The following is an 18,841-nucleotide window of genomic DNA, read 5'->3' as shown; positions in this document are numbered from 1 at the left end:
GCATGCCAAGTAGTTTGACACTATGGTGATACTTTTTTTTTTTTTTTTTTTTTGAGTAATGAGGCTTGAACTCTGGGTTTGGGTGCTGTCCCTGAGCTCTTCAGCTCAAAGCTACTGCCCTACCTTTGAGCCACAGCCACAGCCCCACTTCCTGTTTTCTAGTGGTTAATTGGAGATAAGAATCTCACTGTCTTTAGTGCCTGGGCTGGCTTTGAACCTCAATCCTCAGATCTCAGCCTCCTGAATAGCTAGGATTTCAGATGTGAGCCACTGCGCACGCTAACACTATCTTTAAGTACTTAATCTAGAAAATCCTTTGAAATCACAAAGCCAGGAGTTCATCAGAGCAGCACAGCTATTATTAAAATCTAATTTTGTTGAACTCGAAGCTCTCACTCATCTCAGTGATCCTCCAGCACTAATTATTCTTTTCCTAGTTTTGAAGATTGTCTTTGAATAATGAGAGAAATAAAAATGAGTAGGAAGGGGCTGGGAGTCTAGCCTAGTGGTAGAGTGCTTGTCTAGCATAGATGAAGACCTGGGTTCAATTCCTTAGTAACCACATACATAGAAAAAGCCAGAAGTGGTGCTATGGCTCATGTGGTAGAGTTGTAGCCTCAAGAAAACCTAAGGACAGTGCTCAGACCCTGAGTTCAAGCCCCAAGACTGGCAAAAAAAAAAAAAAAAGAAAGGTGTAGGAAGCCCTTTTCTTTTAGAAAGCCTTTGCCTGTCTGACAATTTTAGGATTAAAAAAATTTTAGGTTAGTTGTATCATGTGATGGTGGGTGATGTGGAGGGATGAAAGAGAATGTTAGCTAGAGTGACCTCACACAGTCTTAACTATGCTTTAAGTCATCCAACTGAAGGCATTAGAAACCATCCTCAGATGAGAAAGCTTGCAATTTTTTTTTCAAGTGATGTATAGCTTTATTTCCAAGACAACATTCAAATGCTTTAAACAAAATACTGGATGAATTAATATAATCCTCCCATAGGATATTGCGCAGTTTAAACAACAACAACAAAAAGAATATCCAAAAAGATATGTACTTTTTACCTGACTTACGTAACTCTAACCCCTTTTTATATCACCATTATAATAACAGTGAAAAAACGAAATATAAATATATTGTTTCTTCAAGCAACAATTTAGATGGTATGTAAAGTAAAAAAAAAGTATAAATTTTATTTGTTGATTCTGTATGGTTCCATTTGTGTGAGTACAAAAGCATCAAAGCAGATTTGTGTTGATAGAAATCAGGTTATCCAGGGTTGGGAGTTTGGCCTAGTGGTAGAGTGCTTGCCTAGCATGCACAAAGACCTAGGTTCAATTCCTCGGTATCACATACTTAGAAAAAGAAAAGGCTGGAAATGGTGCTGTGGCTCAGGTGGTAGAGCTCTAGCCTTGAGAAAGCCCAAGGACAGTGCTTAGGACCTGAATTCAAGGTCCAGGACTAGCATTAAAAATAAAAGTTATCCATCCCACATGGGTGGGGTGGCTGGTGAACTACCCTGTGTGAAGGGACAGGGGAAAACTGATGGCATGCTGGGATCTTCCAAATGTTGACTTAAGTGGCAGTTTCCTAGGAGTATCTATATGTAAATGCCACAAGGCTGAATGAATGAGTGGATATATTTCTTAAGCAGAAAAGCTGGTAATTAAAACAATACCTAATATTATTGCTATTATTAAGGTATTATACAGGGGGGGTACCATTTCATAAATCAGATAATTAGCACATAATTCTTAGGGGGGGCAGTATTGCTCCTTCCTTTGCTTTCCTCAAATTCTCCCCTCCTGTTCCTGCCCACAAGTTACATAGATTATTTTCCACATAGTGTATACTGAGTAGCATGATCTAGCAGGCATTTTTTTTATTGTACTGTCTGCTAAGAAAGCAGAGCCTGGCCACTGGTACAGTGACAAGAAGATTAAGCTAGACTTCTAACAACCACATAACTTTGATCATCTGTAGAAAGTGCACAGAGGTTATGAGGGCTTGTACCCACTTCATTTTCCTCTGTTAGGATGGGGACTCCTGCTGAATTGCTACATATCTCGGATCAACAAAAAGTTCGGTGTATCTACTGGTAACAGTAATAATAATAATAACTATTATTATAATTATAAGCTCCAAGCATGGTGATGCTGGAGGTGATAGAATGGTAAGTAAAACAGACATGATTCCTTCCTGACAAGAGTATATGAGACAGGATTAATTCAGTTCTCCCTATATGAAATGTGTCTTGGTGATTGTTCTTAATGTACTATGTTATTCTTTTCCCCTTATGGTTAATCTCATATTGTTACTGTATCTGACTTTGTTACCTGGTATATTGTATATATGTTTATTTGTTTATTTGAAATAGGGAAGGGAAGGGGGGAAAAACAAGATGATTGAGGGGGGGGGTTGGTGATGAGAAATGGGGACAAAAACATGAGAAAGGGAGGGGTATCAATGTGTGAGAAGTAATGCACCCACTACCTGATGAATGTAACTGTATCCCAACAATTTAAAAAAATGTCTATGCTAGGTCCTTAAGGCACAGAAGCTCCTGTGATTTTAGGTGGCTGAGAACTAAGGATTAGACTCTTGATCTCTTGCTGGTTAACCAGCAAAAACAAAAAACAAAAAAGCTCAAAACAAAAACCCTAGACATGATGGAGCACTAGCCTTGAGCAGAAAAGGTAAGAGAGAGTACAAAGATCTGAAATAAGAAAAGGAAACATACATTTATGGGTCAGGATAGAGAACCTGTAGGAAGGACTAGAAGATCATGAAGGAATTCATGGGGAACTCATTGGTGTTTGGGACAGGGCTCAGGAGCTCTGGAATTGACTCCCTTGTTGAGTCTTCCTTTAGCCTGTGGCAGGCAGAATATGTAACTTCCTGGAATACATAAATTAATCTTATATTAACTCATTGACTGGTTGACGACTTCATTGGCGTGATACTAAAAAATTTCATAGCTGGCTGCAGTGGCTCATGCCTGTAACCCTAGAGGGCTGAGATCTGAGGATCTCGATTCAAAGCCAGCTGGGGCACCAAAGATCCTGAGACTCTTATCGCCAATTAACCACTAGAAAACCAGAAGTGGCGCTATGGCTCAAGGGGTAGGGTGGTAGCCTTGAGCTGAAGAGCTCAGGGATAGGGTGCAGGCCCGCCCAGAGTTCAAGCCCATGACCAAAAGAAAAAAAAATCACAAAGCTGGGTACCAATGGCTCATGCCTGTAATCCTACTAAAGAGGCTGAGATATGAGGATTGAGGATCAAAGCCAGCTCAGGCATGAAAATCTTTTGAGACTCTTTGCTCCAATTAATCACCAGAAAACCTGTAGTGGTAGAGCACTAGCCTTGAGCTGAAGAGCTCTGGGACAGCGCCCAGGCCCAGAATTCAAAGCCCATAGCTAACAACAGCAATATTAATTCACTTTTTTGATGGGAGTGGTTTCTAAACTATCATTTGTTTTTCTCTAAAGTTTGTGCGTGTGTGCGTGTGTGCGTGCGTGTGTGTGTGTGACATGGGGCTTGAACCCTACCCCTTGAGCCACAGCCCCACTTTCTGTTTTCTAGTGATTAATTGGAGGTAAGAGTCTCCAATTAGTAGTACTGGGGCTGGCTTTGAACCGTGATCTTCAGATCTCAACCTCCTGAGGCTCAGGCCTGTAATCCTCAAGTTTTTAAAAGTATTTATCTCCATACTTTGCTCTAAAGCTCTGGACCCTGACATTTGGCTTATTTTTGTTCCTAGGAGCTTTTGATGGAAGGCCAGCAGACTATTTATTTATGCTTCTCTTTAACTGGATTTGCATCGTGGTATCCTTGAGTATTTGGCTTGAAATGAACCAGTTTCCCCCTCTTCCCCCTTCCTGTAGGTTTGGGGAAATAGAGTATTCTTATAAAGGTTCAAATTACAATATTTGCTTTTTTTTTCTTTTTAAAACTCATTAGTAATTAAGAACAATTTATTAAAAAAATAAAAAAGCTATAGTAAATCCTATAGGCATTGAGTTTTAACACTCAGTGGTGCCCCTGTGGGAGTTTTCCACATTTGGTTGGGTTTATTATTGTTTCCTCTTGATGTTCTTAGTTCTCTGTGTTCTCATGGGTGACAGCTTGCTGAGTGAAGTGAAGCACAGAGATTTTGTGCCATGAGACAACTTTTGAAATCTGCAGCTCTTGTCACAAAATTAATTTACAAGCAGCATTATTTTTTTATTGTGTTGCTGTTTGTCTATAGGGGTTCTAAGTAGTGATTCAGTCCCTTTGTAAAATACCCTGGATGGTGTCCATCTGTACTGTTTGTTTATCCACTGAGGTTGTTAGCACCCTTCCAACTGCAGGGTTGTTTTGGGTACTGGAAGATGGCAGAAGGGACTTCTTCAAGTCCTGGCAGAGTTGGTAAGCTCACAGTTGCTACTGGATTCAGCTTTTTTTTCAACTTGGTCAGCAGTGAGAAAATGGAAGCCATTGCACTTCAACGATGTTGTGTTGAGCAGAATCATTGTTTTAGAAGCACAGGTCTTTCATTCTACTTAAGACAAAATGCTAAAAATGGTAAGGCTGGGGAAGAGGACACAGGTCACTGACCCAGCATGCTGAGTGCATACCTTGTAGTAGGCTCTAGTAGACTGAGTTCATAATAAAGATCATTGAGGAATCTGCATGACAAAAGAAGTACTTTCCTTTAGAACAATGCAGTGAAATTAACTTGTGAGGGAAATTAGCATATCAGCTTCGGAGGTACTTCTTGGATCTTTGAATTTTTTTTTTTAAATTTGGTTAAATTAGTAGTTGTATAATGATGTTTTGGTTCAACAATCAGAATATGAGTTCATTGCATCTTGGTCAGTGTCACTCCTTCTGTTTTTCCCCCTTTCCCAGTCCTATCTATTTTATGTTGGATCTTTAACTTTGTAAATCAAGATTACTGGCTTAGCAATGGATATGCAGGTAAGTGTCTCTTTATTGTATTTGATATGCTTCAGGCTCACAATTAAGTTTTTTGATAGACATTGAAATCCTATTAAGTGGTTAAGTGGGCTATTCTGAACTTCAAATGTTAGCTATTATTTTGAATATCTTAAATCAGTTAAATATTTGAAGCTCTTACATGAGTTATTTCACTTACATGAGTTACATACATGAGTTATTTGAGCTATGCTCACTTGTGGCTCTGTATTATGTTTGACACTGAGAATAGCAGAAGTTGGGATTGGGAGTGTAGCACAGTGGAGAGTGCTTGCTTCACCTGACATGCATGAGGCCTGGGGCCCAGTTCTCCAGCACTATAGAGAGAAGAGGGGTATTGGAGAAGAAGAGGGAGGGAAGGAAGGGGGGTGGGGAATTGCGCATGAGAGCACAAATAATGCATTGGTTATGCATGTGTGACGATGTATTCCCTAAAAATTATGGAATACATAATTAGTAAAGCCTACATTTTGAAAATAACAGCTTTATTTGTACTTCTGAATCATTCTAAAAAATGTATTTTATTATAGGATTTGTAGGATTCATTATATGACAATAGGATCAGTCTGTAATTCTGCTCTGTTGTATATCGTTTGGCCTTTTAAATACTTGTGCAAGAATGTTTTGGAGAGGTGAATCAGTAAATTCCTGCCAAGCTTCCTTTCTCCATGCTCCTGGAGCTTTGGTTGACATGTTGACTTCTTTTGCAGCTGCTGATGATTCCTCTGATCATGTCAGTACTGTATGTCTGGGCCCAGCTGAACAGAGACATGATTGTATCATTTTGGTTTGGAACACGATTTAAGGTACTTTTACTTTGATGGGAAATACTTGTCATTTGTCTAGAAATCCCTTTCTAGCCCAGAGATGTACTTTCTGGCTCATCCAGAAGAGGTCACTACAGAGCAATGTACCATAAGCAAGCCCTTTTCTCTCTGTAGTCCAGCTCTGAGCCAACATTGTCCTTGGCTGACCACTGTTGCTCTCCTTCCCCCTCCGTACCTCAGGCTTCTCCAGGCTGTGTTCCTGACTGATCTCATGTGTGGGAGTCAGAAAAACAAAAGAAAGCATGCTTATCTGAAATCCTGACAGTTGAAATCTTTTTTTGAACTCTGGCCTGAGCACTGTTCCAGAGCTGCTTTTAGGCAAGGCTAGTGCTATTCCACTTGAGCAACAGCGCCACTTCCAGCCCTTTCTGAATAATTTATTGGAGATAAGAGTCTTATGGACTTTCCTGCCCAGGCTAGCTTTGAACCGTGATCTTTTTTTTTTTTTTTCCTTTGGCTGGTCATGGGGCTTGAACTCAGGGTGCCAGTCCCAAGTTCTCTTTGCTGGGAGTGGCTTTGAGCTGCAATCTTCAGATCTCAGCCTCCTGAGTAGCTAGTATTACAGGTATAGAGCCACCAGTGCCCCTGGCTTAGATAGGGACTTTTTAAAAGTACAGTAGCAGTGATTCTACATTGATCTGTAAAATTTTGCAGTGAACTTGAAAAAAAAAATTATGTAAAGCTATTGTCAGTAGGTCTTTCCCCATTTCAGTCCTCTGGCTGTATTCTCTTCAGGTGTGGCTGTTCACATTTGTGTGTATATTTCTTCCTAGGCCTGTTATTTACCTTGGGTTATTCTTGGATTCAACTATATCATTGGAGGCTCGTAAGTAATATTCAGTTTATTTAATTGAACATCAATCCTTAGAAAACTTGGATTATTAACTTTTTTCTCTAATCTTTTATAACTTTATAAAACTATTCACTATTGAGATCTTAGAACCTTATACTTTCAGGGTAATTGTATTTTAATGTAATTGGTTAAATTGCAGGGCCTTAGGCACACATAACATTAGATGGTTATGATTGTTAGCTTATTAGTAGATATAGTGTGTGTGTTTGAATAAGCATGTACTTCTGGATTCATTGTCTATATACATACTTGGGCAAATACAGACCTAATTTATATCTGAGATCTAATCTGTGTTAACTTCAAAAAGCTATTTATGAAATTACTACATTTTGTGTTTTAAAGAATGCTAGAATGCTTTGGAAATTGCTCACTGTTACACATATGTTCTCAGAAGTAGTTTTTTTTTTTTTAATGGGTAATGGGGCTTGAACTTGGCCTGGGTGCTGTCCCTGAGCCCTTCTGCTCAAGGCTACCACCTTACCCCTGGACCTGGGCATTGTCTCTGAGCACTTTAGCTCAAGGCTACTGCCCTACCCTTGAGCCAAGCTCCACTTCTCATTTTCTAGAGGTTAATTGGAGATAAGAGTCTCAGGTCCTTTTGTGACTGGGCTGGCTTTGAATCTTGATCCTCAGATCTCAGCCTCTTGAGTAACTAGGATTACCACTGTGAGTTACTGTGCCAGGCTCAGAAGTAATTTTGTAAATTTGTGTGTACACACACACACACACACACAAATATATATATATATATATATATATATATATATATATATCCTTGTGAATCTTAAACTCAGTGCTAGGACACTATTTTTGAGCTTTGTTTTTCAAGTTAATTGATGTTTTAGTCTTTGTTTAGAATTAGGCATGAGACTTAAGGAATTTTTTTTATATTTCCAGTGAGAATGTTAAAACAAGGTCATCAAGATGTAGCTATTCTAGAGCTCTTACTTATTGATTGATTGATTTTGCTAGTCCTGGGGCTTGAGATCAGGGCCTGAGCATTGTCCTTGGGCTTTCTCAAGGCTAGAGCGCTACCACTTGAGCCATCGCACTTCCGGTTTTTTCCTATGCATGTGGTACTGAGGAATCGAACCCAGGTCTTTGTGCATGCTAGGCAAGCACTCTACCACTAGACCAAACTGCTGGCCCAAGCTCTCATTTATTACTTTACAAAATAGTTTTAAGAATCTAGTAGATCCTAATGTTACAAGTTCTTCATATCTGATGTTTGCTATGCATGATCCTGAGTCCTTCCTCAAGTCAATAGGTGAGAAGTGAATGAATTGACCAGATAGACCTTTTTTTAGAGTGTAGCATGTTCAGAGCTTGATAAAGCTGCTTGCTCAGGCCAAGAGTGTGGACTAGTGGCGGAGCGCTTGCCTAGCATACACAAAGCCCTGGATTTGATTCCTTGATAACCACATATACAGAGAAAGCTGGAAGCAGTGCTGTGGCACCAATGGTAGAGCTTTTGCCTTGAGAAAGTTCAAGGACAGTAAGGACAGTGCCTAGGCCCTGAGATCCAGCCCTAAGACTGGCCAAAAGAAACAAAAAAACTGCTTGGTCTTCCACCCAGAAGGGTAGACTTGAGGAGTCTGCAGATGATGAACTGCCCTGGCAGGAGGCAGGTTTACAGGTGAAGACAAAGACGGATATATAATAGTAGCAGTGGATCCATGAAATTGTGTGAATTTTAGCCCTGGGAAACCTGAAGCAGGTCATCATTTATTTTAGGATGCAGGGTGTGGACCAGCTTTCCTAAATAATCTCTGTGGTGTCTCACACTGAAGTGTGCAGTGGAGAGTAGCCATTTATTGTCTGTCTTGCCATCACTTCCATGCTCTTCTTTTTTTTTTTTTTGCCAGTTCTGGGGCTTGAATTCAGGGCCTGAACACTGTCCTTGGGCTTTTTCCTAAGGCTAGCACTCTGCCACTTGAGCCACAGCACCATTTCTGGCTTTTTCTGTGCATGTGGTAGAGAGGAATGGAACCAGGGTCTTTGTACATGCCAGGCAAGCACTCTACCACTAGGCCAAACTCCTGGCCCCAGCCATGCTCTTCTCTTGTACCCTGCATATGTTTGCTTCTGTTTTATAAATACAGCACTGAAAGAATTCAGAAGTTGACTTTACGGTTTCTCTAACTCCTGCAGTAGGAAGTAGCCAAAACAATCTTCTGAGAACAGGCAGAGGTTTGAAGGATATCAGAGGGACCACTGGCTCACCAGGCCTGATTTTCCCTATCTCTTAGAGTGTGTTTGTCACTCATACTGTCAGGGCTTACTGTAAGCTGTCACACAGCCTTCAGCAGTGTAATGGGTTAGGGAAAGTCTGCTTCCTTATGCTAATAGTTAAAAGTTGGTATATCTCACTTACTACTTGAGTGGCTTTAAGCTAATTTGGTTCTCTGTTTGCAGGGTAATCAATGAGCTAATTGGAAATCTTGTTGGACATCTTTATTTCTTCCTAATGTTCAGATACCCAATGGACTTGGGCGGAAGGAATTTTCTATCTACACCTCAGTTTTTGTAAGTGTTCTCTCCCTCTCTGAATAGTTCTCATGTTGTCTGTAGTCTCAAGGAGTTTATTTACTATGTTTTTTAAGAGAGAAATGTGAGTGAGTCAAAGACTTGGTGCGGTCATACAGTTAGAGAAGCCAGGCAGCGAAGCCACGTGGCCTAAGCCATTGAGTACTGTGAGGTGCCCATTGCAACTCCAGGGTGCTAAGCAGCAGGGTGGGGGTCTAGAAAAAGAGAATGCCTTTTCTTGGAAAACCAGTTTTACCCAAATTAGCTCATTACATGGCAGTTTCAAAATCTTACTGTTATCTTAATGAGATAGGGTCTTGCTATGTATGTAGTGTAGTCTAGCCTTGAACTTGAGATCTTCCTGAGTGCTGGGATTACAGATGCCTACATGCTTAGGTTTGCATATTGCAGACTAGAAATTTTGTAGGACTATTGAAAGTTAAAATGAGAGACTTAAAGTTTGCGTAGGTCCAACCCTTTGGGATTATGCTTATTCGTTATCTGCTTTTTGAGTTATTGGGAAAGCTCCTAGTGAGTAGTAGGTTGAGGGGCTCCCCCATCTCACGGACTGTTGGGAGCACAATGGTAGGTACTCAGCAAACTAGAGCCATGTGCCATTTTCCTAATGTGAGGGATGGGGGTGGGGGCTGACGAGCTGAGAAGTGGTGCTCACACAAAAAAGTCGAGTATGTAAGTAGCATGGCCATTCTGTCAGCTAAGCAAAAGGCTGTTCATGAAGGGACCAGTTAAATCACCATCTGGATGTCACAGCCTGCCTGACAATTATGCCTAATAATCTCATGTCAGGGATATGTAATAATCGCTTGCATTTAAGGCCTTATAAAACAAAAATCAACTTCCCCCAAAGTCACCCCTTTTGCATCTTGCTTATTTTAATGTTTTGTAGTTCTGTCATTTTCCTAATGGGTTAGTGAAAGCAGTAAAATTTAAGTAAAACTCCCTCTGTACATATTTATAGAGGACTTTTTAATTGTAGACTATAAAATACTGAAAAATACATTGTTAGGTGTCTGATTTTTTTTTTTTTAATTTAAGAGAATAAAAAACTTGTTTCTCTTCTGAGTGTGGAGTTGCCTTCAGGTTGAAAAAATAGCTAAACAAGACAGACAAATGACCAATCTGCTTTCTAATTATCAAAGGATATAATAACAGCAGGCTTGGATTTCTGATCTAGGGTTATTGAGTAGAATGGCAGATGTACCAACTTACAAAAAGCTTGTGCTTTGGAGGCCACCCAACAGTTATTTTACTTTAAGTGGCTGTTTTCTGACTTAAGGGCTCATATATATTTCTCGGTTATGGACAGCAGTGTCCAGGACTCTCATGGCAGAATCAGCAGACCCCTGGAGCCTGCCTCCCACTTGAGCTTTCTCTGTTGTTGGAAGCCCTTCTGTTAACATTTGCATAAAGATCAGATGACAAAATGTAGCTCTTTGCAAAAGCAGTAACTGCTTTGAAATTACCATAAATTTTTGTTGATTATGTATAATTGGGTATCTTTTTATACTAATTACTTGCATTTAATTTCACCATTTACTTAAGTAATGGAACTGGCTTCTGTTATTGTCTTAGAGTAAGAAGCAAAGCAAAATATCCATAGTATGGCCTTTTTCATTTGTTCTGTTTTATTATGTACTTTGGAAAAATATTATTGTACAAGTAGTCATAGAGATTGTTTCATTCAGTGTTTGAATTTAGTGTTAAGGCTGAATTTAGAAAAAAAAATTAGAGGCTGGGCGCTGGTGGCTATGCCTGTAATCCTAGCTATTCAGGAGGCTGAGATCTGAGGATTCTAGGTCAAAGCCAGCCCACGTGCAAGAAAGTCCATGAGATTCTTTATTTCCACTTAACCACCAGAAGATGGGAAGTGGTTCTCTGGCCCAAGTGGTAGAGAGCTAGCCTTGAGCTGGAGAGTTCAGGGATAGCACCCAGGCCCAGAGTTTAAGTCCCACAACTGACTGACAACCACAATCACAACAAAAAATTGGTGACAGGAGCTGGGCATGGTGGCTCACGCCTGTAATCCTAGCTGAAGGCTGAGATCTGAGGATCCATGGTTCAAAGCCAGCTCGGGCACTAAAGACAGTGAGACTCTTACCATCAGTTAACCACTAGAAAACGGGAAGAAGTGGGACTGTGGCTCAAGGGGTAGTAGGGTGGTAGCCTTGAGCTGAAGAGCTCAGGGAGAGTGCCCAGGCCCGAGTTCAAGCCCTATGACCCACAAAAATAAAGAAAGAAATAAAAATAAATTGGTGACAGTAGCCTGATAAAAAACTTGATACACTTCTACCTCAGTGTCCTGAGTTCTGGAATTACTGATATGCACTACTGTGCTTGGTTTTGTTTGTGTTTAAGAGAGAGGAGTTGAGGAGGTGAAGAGTTCTCAGATGATTGATATTCTGCATTCCATTTATAAAGGTAGTTCTGTTTTCTTCCATATAGTTAATTTTCTGCTTAAAAGAGTTATAGTCATGATGGTTCATGCCTATGATCCCAACTACTTAATCCCAACTGCAAAGGTATGGTTACTATGATTCTAGGCCTGTCCACACAGACGTTAGAAAGGTGCCTGTGTCAGAAACTAGCAGGGTGTAGTAGCACATACCCATCGTCTCAGCTACTCTGGAAATTAATAAACATTGAGGCCAGTTGAGTCAAAAGTACAAAACCTTACCTGAAAAAAAATAAAAGCAAAAGGACTACAGACCTTGGTTCAAGTAGTAGAGTGCTTGAGACTGTTTCAGCTCCAGTAACACAAAAAGAAAATGAAAGTAAGGGGAGTGAAAGCATGAAGGTTTTAGGCGAACAGAAGCAGTTGAGGACTCTGGTCATCTATTAGCTCCTATCTTCCTCCATTCTACTCAGGAGGCATAGAATATATACTAAAGAGGGGCCGGGAGTTTGGCCTAGTCGTTAAAGTGCTTGCCTAGCACGCATGAAGACCCGGGTTCGATTCCTCGGTACCACATACATAGAAAAAAGCCAGAAGTGGTGCTGAGGCTCAAGTGGTAGAGCGCTAGCCTTGAGAAAGTCCAAGGCCAGTGCTCAGGCCCTGAGCTCAAGCCCAGGACTGCCAAAAAAAAAAAAAAAAAAAAAAAAAAAAAGAATATATACTAAAGAGTGCAGTGTGTCAGCTCTAGAGCCAGGCAGTGAGAATCAGGTTTGACTGCTGTCACTTTTGAAGAATTTCACTTAGTCTTTCATCAGCTTGCTTGTAAAACAGGGTAATGATTGGGTGCTATGGCACACGATTGTAATTCCAGCTACTCCAAAGGCAGGAGTGCAAAGTCAGCCCGGGCTACTTTAGCAAGGAAAACCTTGTCTCATGGTAACATTTCTTTCCCTCCCTCCATTTGTCTAATGCCTTTGGGGCTCTCACTAAAGTAAGTGGGGCTGCGGTAGTAGTGTCCTGCTCCTGGGTTTGTTGTGGAGCTCTGATGAGTTCATAAACAGGCAGTGCCTCGTGTCAGGTAAGTAACTGCATGTTGAATGGTAATGTTCTTGTCAGGCTTAGGAGTGGAAAGTCACCTCACATGGTTAACTCTTGAGTGCTTCAGAGTGTTTTAAAATATTTTTTTTATTGTTACTATAAAAGTGAGGTAGAGTAGTTATACAAGTCAGGTTAATGATCACCCCTTCCCTTGCTTTCTTCAGAGTATTTTTTAATTAATTAAATGCCAGAACAGAGGCTTGAACTCTGGGCCTTGTGCTCTTGTTCAATATTTTTGTTCACAACTGACATACTGTCACTTGAGGTATACCTTTGCTTGTTTTGTTTGTTTTTGGTCGTTCATGGGACTTGAACTCTGAGCCTGGGTTCTGTCCCTGAATTCTTCAGCTCAAGGCTAATACTCTACTACTTGGGCCATAGTGCCACTTTCCAATTTCTGATGGTTAATTGGAGATAAGAGTCTCATGGACTTTAGTGTCTGGGCTGCCTTTGAACTGCAATTCTCAGGTCTCAGCCTCCTGAGTAGGATTACAATCATGAGCCACCAGTGCCTAGCAGAGGTATCAGTTCTTACTATTTTCCTTCAAGCAAAGTATCATAGGTTTAAATACATTTTAATTTGCCAAAATTAGGCAAGGAAGAAATAGTTGTAATGTACTATTGAGAGCATAGACTTAGGACCACATTTGCTTCACTGTTCTGAGACTCCAGTTTATTAATTTGTGAAAAGAGAAATCAAATCATGTAACCCTTTTCAACCTCAGTTTCCCACCATATGTGAGATGGAAAGAAAGATGATGAGTAATCTTTAAACACACACACGCACACACACGCACGCATACATGCACACATGCACACACGCACACACATACCCTTCTACCTTCAAGACAGAAAGCCTTGTTTCTCATGATCCCTCAATGGATTCAGCTAGAGGCAGGAGGGTCTCGAGTTGAAGGCTTACAGTTTGCGGATTTGTCTTCTGAAAGTGAATTTATTTTGTGTTCTTTGATTCCGTTTGAGCCATGTTTAGATACACTAAGATGCTTTTGGTCGTTCATTCTGGCTGTGAGTTGTGGGTGTAATCTTTTTGTTTCCATACTGTTCTGCATGAATTGCTTTCATAATCAGTAAAAAACTGTTTAGAGCGTGAATTTAACTGAAAGCTTGATAAAGTTAAGGCGCAGGAAAAGCAAGTGCCATCTGTAGTGGGGGTTCTGCACTAAGTATTCTGAAAAAGCAGAGCTAAGTAAGACATGTCTCTGGCTTCTTTCAACATGACAGGTGCCTTGGTAACATACATCTAGGAGAGGAAATGGTGTGGAAGTGACCTTGTCCTCTTCTCTGCCTTTGTTTCCCCTTCTGTGCTCCAGGTACCGCTGGCTGCCCAGCAGGAGAGGAGGGGTGTCAGGATTCGGTGTACCCCCTGCTAGCATGAGGCGAGCTGCTGATCAGGATGGCGGAGGCAGGAGACACAACTGGGGCCAGGGCTTTCGTCTTGGGGACCAGTGAGGAGCAGCCTCTGGCCTGCCTGCCTGTCAGGCACTCCACTCACACGATGGTTCCTCCCAGTGCTGGGTTGCCTAGTGACCGAGTCCTCCTGCTGCTCTTGGACCTGACCCACACTGAATGTAGTCTTTCAGTATGAGACAAAAATCCTTTTAAGTCCTGAAGGAAAATACAAGTGTTCCTCAAGTTTCATGATTCTCATTCAAGTCTTTACTGCTATGAAGAACAAATATCAATCATCCAAATTTCAAAACTGACTCTTTTTTTTTTTTTTGGTGTCTTCTTTCCTTCCCTTTCCATCTGAATAATGGGTTTTCAGCAGTGGCTCATCTGCTGCCCCCAAGCTGGGCGCCTGGGCTTGGGTTACCAAAGCCTGTCGAAGGAGTCCTCTCTCTTCCTGCACACATGCCTCCTTCCTTTCCTAGCTTCCAGAGATGCGCCCAGGGAAGCTGCCTATCATAATGATTCTGCCTTTGACAGACTTGTATTTATTGACTTGCCAAAGCTTGGTCACAGAGAACACACACAGTTGCTTTCCCCATTTAGTGGCAGAATGGAGAAGACTGACGGAGTGGATGAAGCAATTGTGTCTACCTGACCGCAGTTGCCACCATTTACCACCTCGTCAGATGTTTTTTTATAAAAAAGAAGCACCGTTGAGTCAGTGAGTGCCTGGTCAGTCACGAATCCCAGGGTTGTTGCTAGGCTTTTTTCCGTGAATGATGGAAACTAGTGGAGTTGCTTCTGAAGCAGAGGTTAGGTTGAAACTGTGGTGGACATGACCCCTCAGTGCTTCCTGAGCAGGGCACACTGGCTTGTGTGCCCAGAGGAGTTGCGTTGTGTTTGGAGGTAACCAAGATCACTTTGGCCTCTGGGGCCTGTGAGGTCTTCTGGCCGTGGACTCCATGGATGTGTGTTGAGTTTAGTAGGTGGAGGGAATAACCTCAGGCATGATTGAAATGAATTTTTCCTTGACACCTCTTACCCCCCCCCCTTTTTTTTTTGTTAAGCATTAATTGTGAGGGAAGTATAGTTCTTTTATATGTGGCTAAGTTTTTAAAGCTAATCTAAGCACATCTGAGTGAATCACACATAATTAGGGGTTGTAATGGCTTTAGAATCATTTGCGTCTAAAGGTCTCTGTTATAATTTTGAGTCATGAATGTATATGCTTTTTAAGTCAGACCAGCTTGAATACCCATAGCTCCCTTTTCAGTAGGTGGGCTCTTTCCATTGGAGCTCAGCTCATCACCAAATAAAGTTTTCTGAAGGCTACAGTGTTTTCATACATTTACTTTATGCTTTACTCTGAAAGCAGACTGCTGGGAGCTGTTGGGAATGGCTATCATGCTTGAGTAGGTTTTGAACATTTTAGTCATTTCTTTTTCAGGAATTGTGCTCTAACAGTATGACTGTCCTTTCCCCTTTATTAAACTGTGATGTGTGTTATTCTGGGAAATGGGAGTTTGAAAAGAGCTCTTCACCTTTAATAAAGTTTGTGTGAACCTCTTCATATTTAATTTGTATGGTAAAATAGCAGATGAGGATTGTCTGAATCTAAATTTTCATGTTCCCCTGTTGACCTGTGGCTTTAATAAAATGTACTTGTAAAATTATAGAAGCCATATTTTCTATTACATTTTATACATTATACTCAATGCTGAATGATGGAAAGTCCTGTGTGAAGAGGATTCTAACGGTAAGTGCTTTTATCAGTCTGACTGCCTGAGGGCCAGAGTTTTTCCTGCTCCTCTCCCCCATTGGTAAAATTGGTACATTAAAGTGTGTAATTTATCAGGATGCTGGTGACTCATACCTGTAATCCTTGCTACTCACTACTCAGGAGGCTGGAATCTTAGGATCACAGTTCAAAACCAACCAGGCAGAAAAGTCCATGAGACTTTTTTTTTTTTTTTTGGTGGGTCATGGGGCTTGAGCTTTGGGCCTGGGCGCTGTCCCTGAGTTCTTTAGCTCAAGGCTACCTCGCTACCCTTGAGCCAAGCCCCACTTCCCATTTTCTAGAGGTTAATTGAAGAATCTCAGGTCCTTTTGTGCCTGGGCTGGCTTTGAACCTTGAACCTCAGATCTCAGCCTCCTGAGTAGCTAGGATTACAGGCCTGAGCCACTGTGCCTGGCTCAATGAGACTCTCTTATTTCCCATTAACCACCAAAAAAAAAAGCCAGAAATGGAGAATAGCACAGTGGTAGAGTATTATCTATGAGCAAAACTGTCAGGGACAGTACCCAGGTCCTGAGTTCAAGCCCCATGACTGGCACCAAAAAAAGAAGAAGAAGAAAAAAGTATGTTGAAGGTGGTTGTGTCTTTCTGTTTAGCTTTATATAATTTATGTGAGTCTTCTGAACATTTATACAATCAATTTTTGCTGTTCAAGGAATACAGCAGACTTGTACATGATTTTGTATACATGTTGGAGAATGGTTGTAGTTTTGGGGTTTTTAATTTAATGACCTATGAATTTTGGGATAGCTACCTGATGGTATTATGCTCTGTTGCTTTTCTAGGGCTCCCCCCCTCATGATTCTGAGTTTTGAAACTCTATAGAGTTAGTTTAATCCTTTATCATGTCAGCCAGAAGAACTTGTGCCATTCCTGAGTTGCTTTTGTGTTGAGCATGAAACATGAGTCTGTATCAGAAGATAGGACAATGAGAAGTGGGGCTCTGCCTCCCTTTTCTTCCTGTTTACTGGGGAAATATTGGAACAATAGGAGGAAAAGTCTTAACACATGTCACTATCATGGTCTAAGGTGCCTTTTCAACACTACCTAATAACAGGCAGTGTTGCGGTTGCCAATATCTTTGTTCATTGCAGGCTGCTGGTTGAAGTCTTTCCTCTTTTATGTTTTTATTTATTAGTAGCAACACTGAGTCACAGACTTCAGCCCTTGGGAAATACTACTCTTCCTGGAGTTTCACTGTTAACTACTTCAGAAGGCTGGGCTGAGCAAATGTGTTTGCAAGGCAGTTCACTTGATTGCTTTCTAGTAGTGACTCTGGAATGCTGGGATTGGAATTGGGGGTGGTACTATGTCCTACAATTCCTTTATGTATGTGATTTAAGTTCTGGGCATTTCATCCTTTCACTTGTTCTTCCTCCTATTGGGATGTTAATGCTCTGTTCCATTAGGATTGATTTAGGCTTTATAGCTTTCCCTGTATGGAAAAATCATTTTTTATTTGAACAGGGTTTTGTTAGCTAGTCCAGTTGGCCTTGAACTCCCAACTGTCCTGCATAAGCCTCCTGAATGCTGAAATTACATGCAAACCACTCCCATACTTACCTTACTTGGAGCTTTTTTTTTTTTGGGCCAGTCCTAGGGCTTGAATTGAGAGCCTGAGCACTGTCCTTGGGCTGTCTCAAGTCAAGGGCTCTACTACTTGGGTCACAACACCATTTCTAGCTTTTTTCTTTCTTTTCTTTTCTTTTTTTTTTTTTTTGCCAGTCCTGGGCTTGAGCTCAGGGCCTGAGCACTATCCTTGGACTTCCTTAAGGATAGAGCTCTACCACTTGAGCCTCAGCACCACTTCTGGCTTTTTTCTATGTATGTAGTACCGGGGAATGGAACCCAGGTTTTCATGCATGCTAGGCAAGCACTCTACCACTAGGCCAAACTTCAGCCCTCCAGCTTTTTCTATGTATGTGGTACTGAGGAATCGAACCTGGATCTTCATTCATGCTAGGCAAACACTCTACCACTAAGCCAAATTCCCGGCCCCTTCACTTGGGACTTTTTGAAAGAAATGAAAATATCTTACATCATTCTCAATGTTTAAAGTTCCCAGTGATTGTGATACTCAGCTGGATTTAGAAATCCATGTTCAAGCCAACTTGTATTATTTTTCAGAGAAGGGATTGTAGAGTTCAGGGAGATTCCCTTAAGTGGTTAGATGGTACTGAAGATACTGTCTCTTTTCAGCTGTAAAGGCAACTGATGATGCCAGCTGGACGTAGCCTGTCCTCAGGGCATGCACTTTCTATTGAGGCAGTCACATTGATTCATTATAAGCACAGTACCTATCTGTTGAGTAAGCAAACGCAGTGTTCATATAACTTGATGAGCTGTCACAAATGTTAAAAACTTGCTGTAGACACAAGAGCTTGGTCCTGTCAGATTGATGGACAAATCCAGGCTGGGATGGAGAAATCCATCCATTCTAGGTGAAGGAAAAGTTACGAATGGCAGCAAGAATGGGTTTGGGGCATTGAGGACCGTGCCTGGATGGCCTGAATACAGGAAGGGAGTAGAATGAACAGGTTAGGCATTGGACCTTAATCTCGACAAACTGGCTCTTGAGCTTGTATCTAAAAAGTAATTGCCTACAGTGAAGATGGGAGAAGGCTGTGATGAGGAATGGCTGCAGAGAAGTGAGTTTTGTGTTGATTACCGTGGTGTGGGTTTATGGTAAGAGACAGCCGGGGTCCAGAGGGGCTGGTATGGAGGAAGGGGCGGGAAGGAACCTGAGACAATTGATGGGGAAATACGTGAATAAATGAATAGGCTTCCACTGGACATCAGGGCTCAGTGTACTCATGTTAGGCAAGTAAATGCTATTTATGGCTATTAGTACAGAACCTTACAGATAATTTGCTGGTGAAGTAGCCTTAAAAAATGAGCCATTGTGGGGCCGGGAGTTTGGCCTAGTGGTAGAGTGCTTGCCTAGCA

At 41.3% G+C, this 18,841-nt stretch overlaps 1 protein-coding gene across 2 annotated transcripts in view; it reads left to right on the top strand.

Moving 5' to 3' along the window:
• Positions 1-15,770, top strand: part of Derl1 (derlin 1) — a 33,904-nt gene extending 18,134 nt beyond the window's left edge. For both annotated transcript variants that reach the window (XM_090339336.1, XM_090339335.1), the window contains exons 3-8: positions 3,754-3,818; positions 4,929-4,955; positions 5,684-5,779; positions 6,574-6,626; positions 9,069-9,179; positions 14,022-15,770. In XM_090339336.1, coding sequence (XP_090195462.1) covers positions 3,754-3,818; positions 4,929-4,955; positions 5,684-5,779; positions 6,574-6,626; positions 9,069-9,179; positions 14,022-14,160 — 491 coding nt within the window. In that variant the 3' untranslated portion in view covers positions 14,161-15,770. The remainder of the gene's footprint in view (positions 1-3,753; positions 3,819-4,928; positions 4,956-5,683; positions 5,780-6,573; positions 6,627-9,068; positions 9,180-14,021) is intronic.
• The last annotated feature ends 3,071 nt before the right edge of the window (positions 15,771-18,841 follow it).

Source organism: Megascapheus bottae, chromosome 9 (assembly GCF_031878675.1).
Source record: "Megascapheus bottae isolate mThoBot1 chromosome 9, mThoBot2.hap1, whole genome shotgun sequence".
Lineage (NCBI taxonomy): Eukaryota > Metazoa > Chordata > Mammalia > Rodentia > Geomyidae > Megascapheus > Megascapheus bottae.
This window is presented reverse-complemented; position numbering and strand designations above follow the sequence as displayed.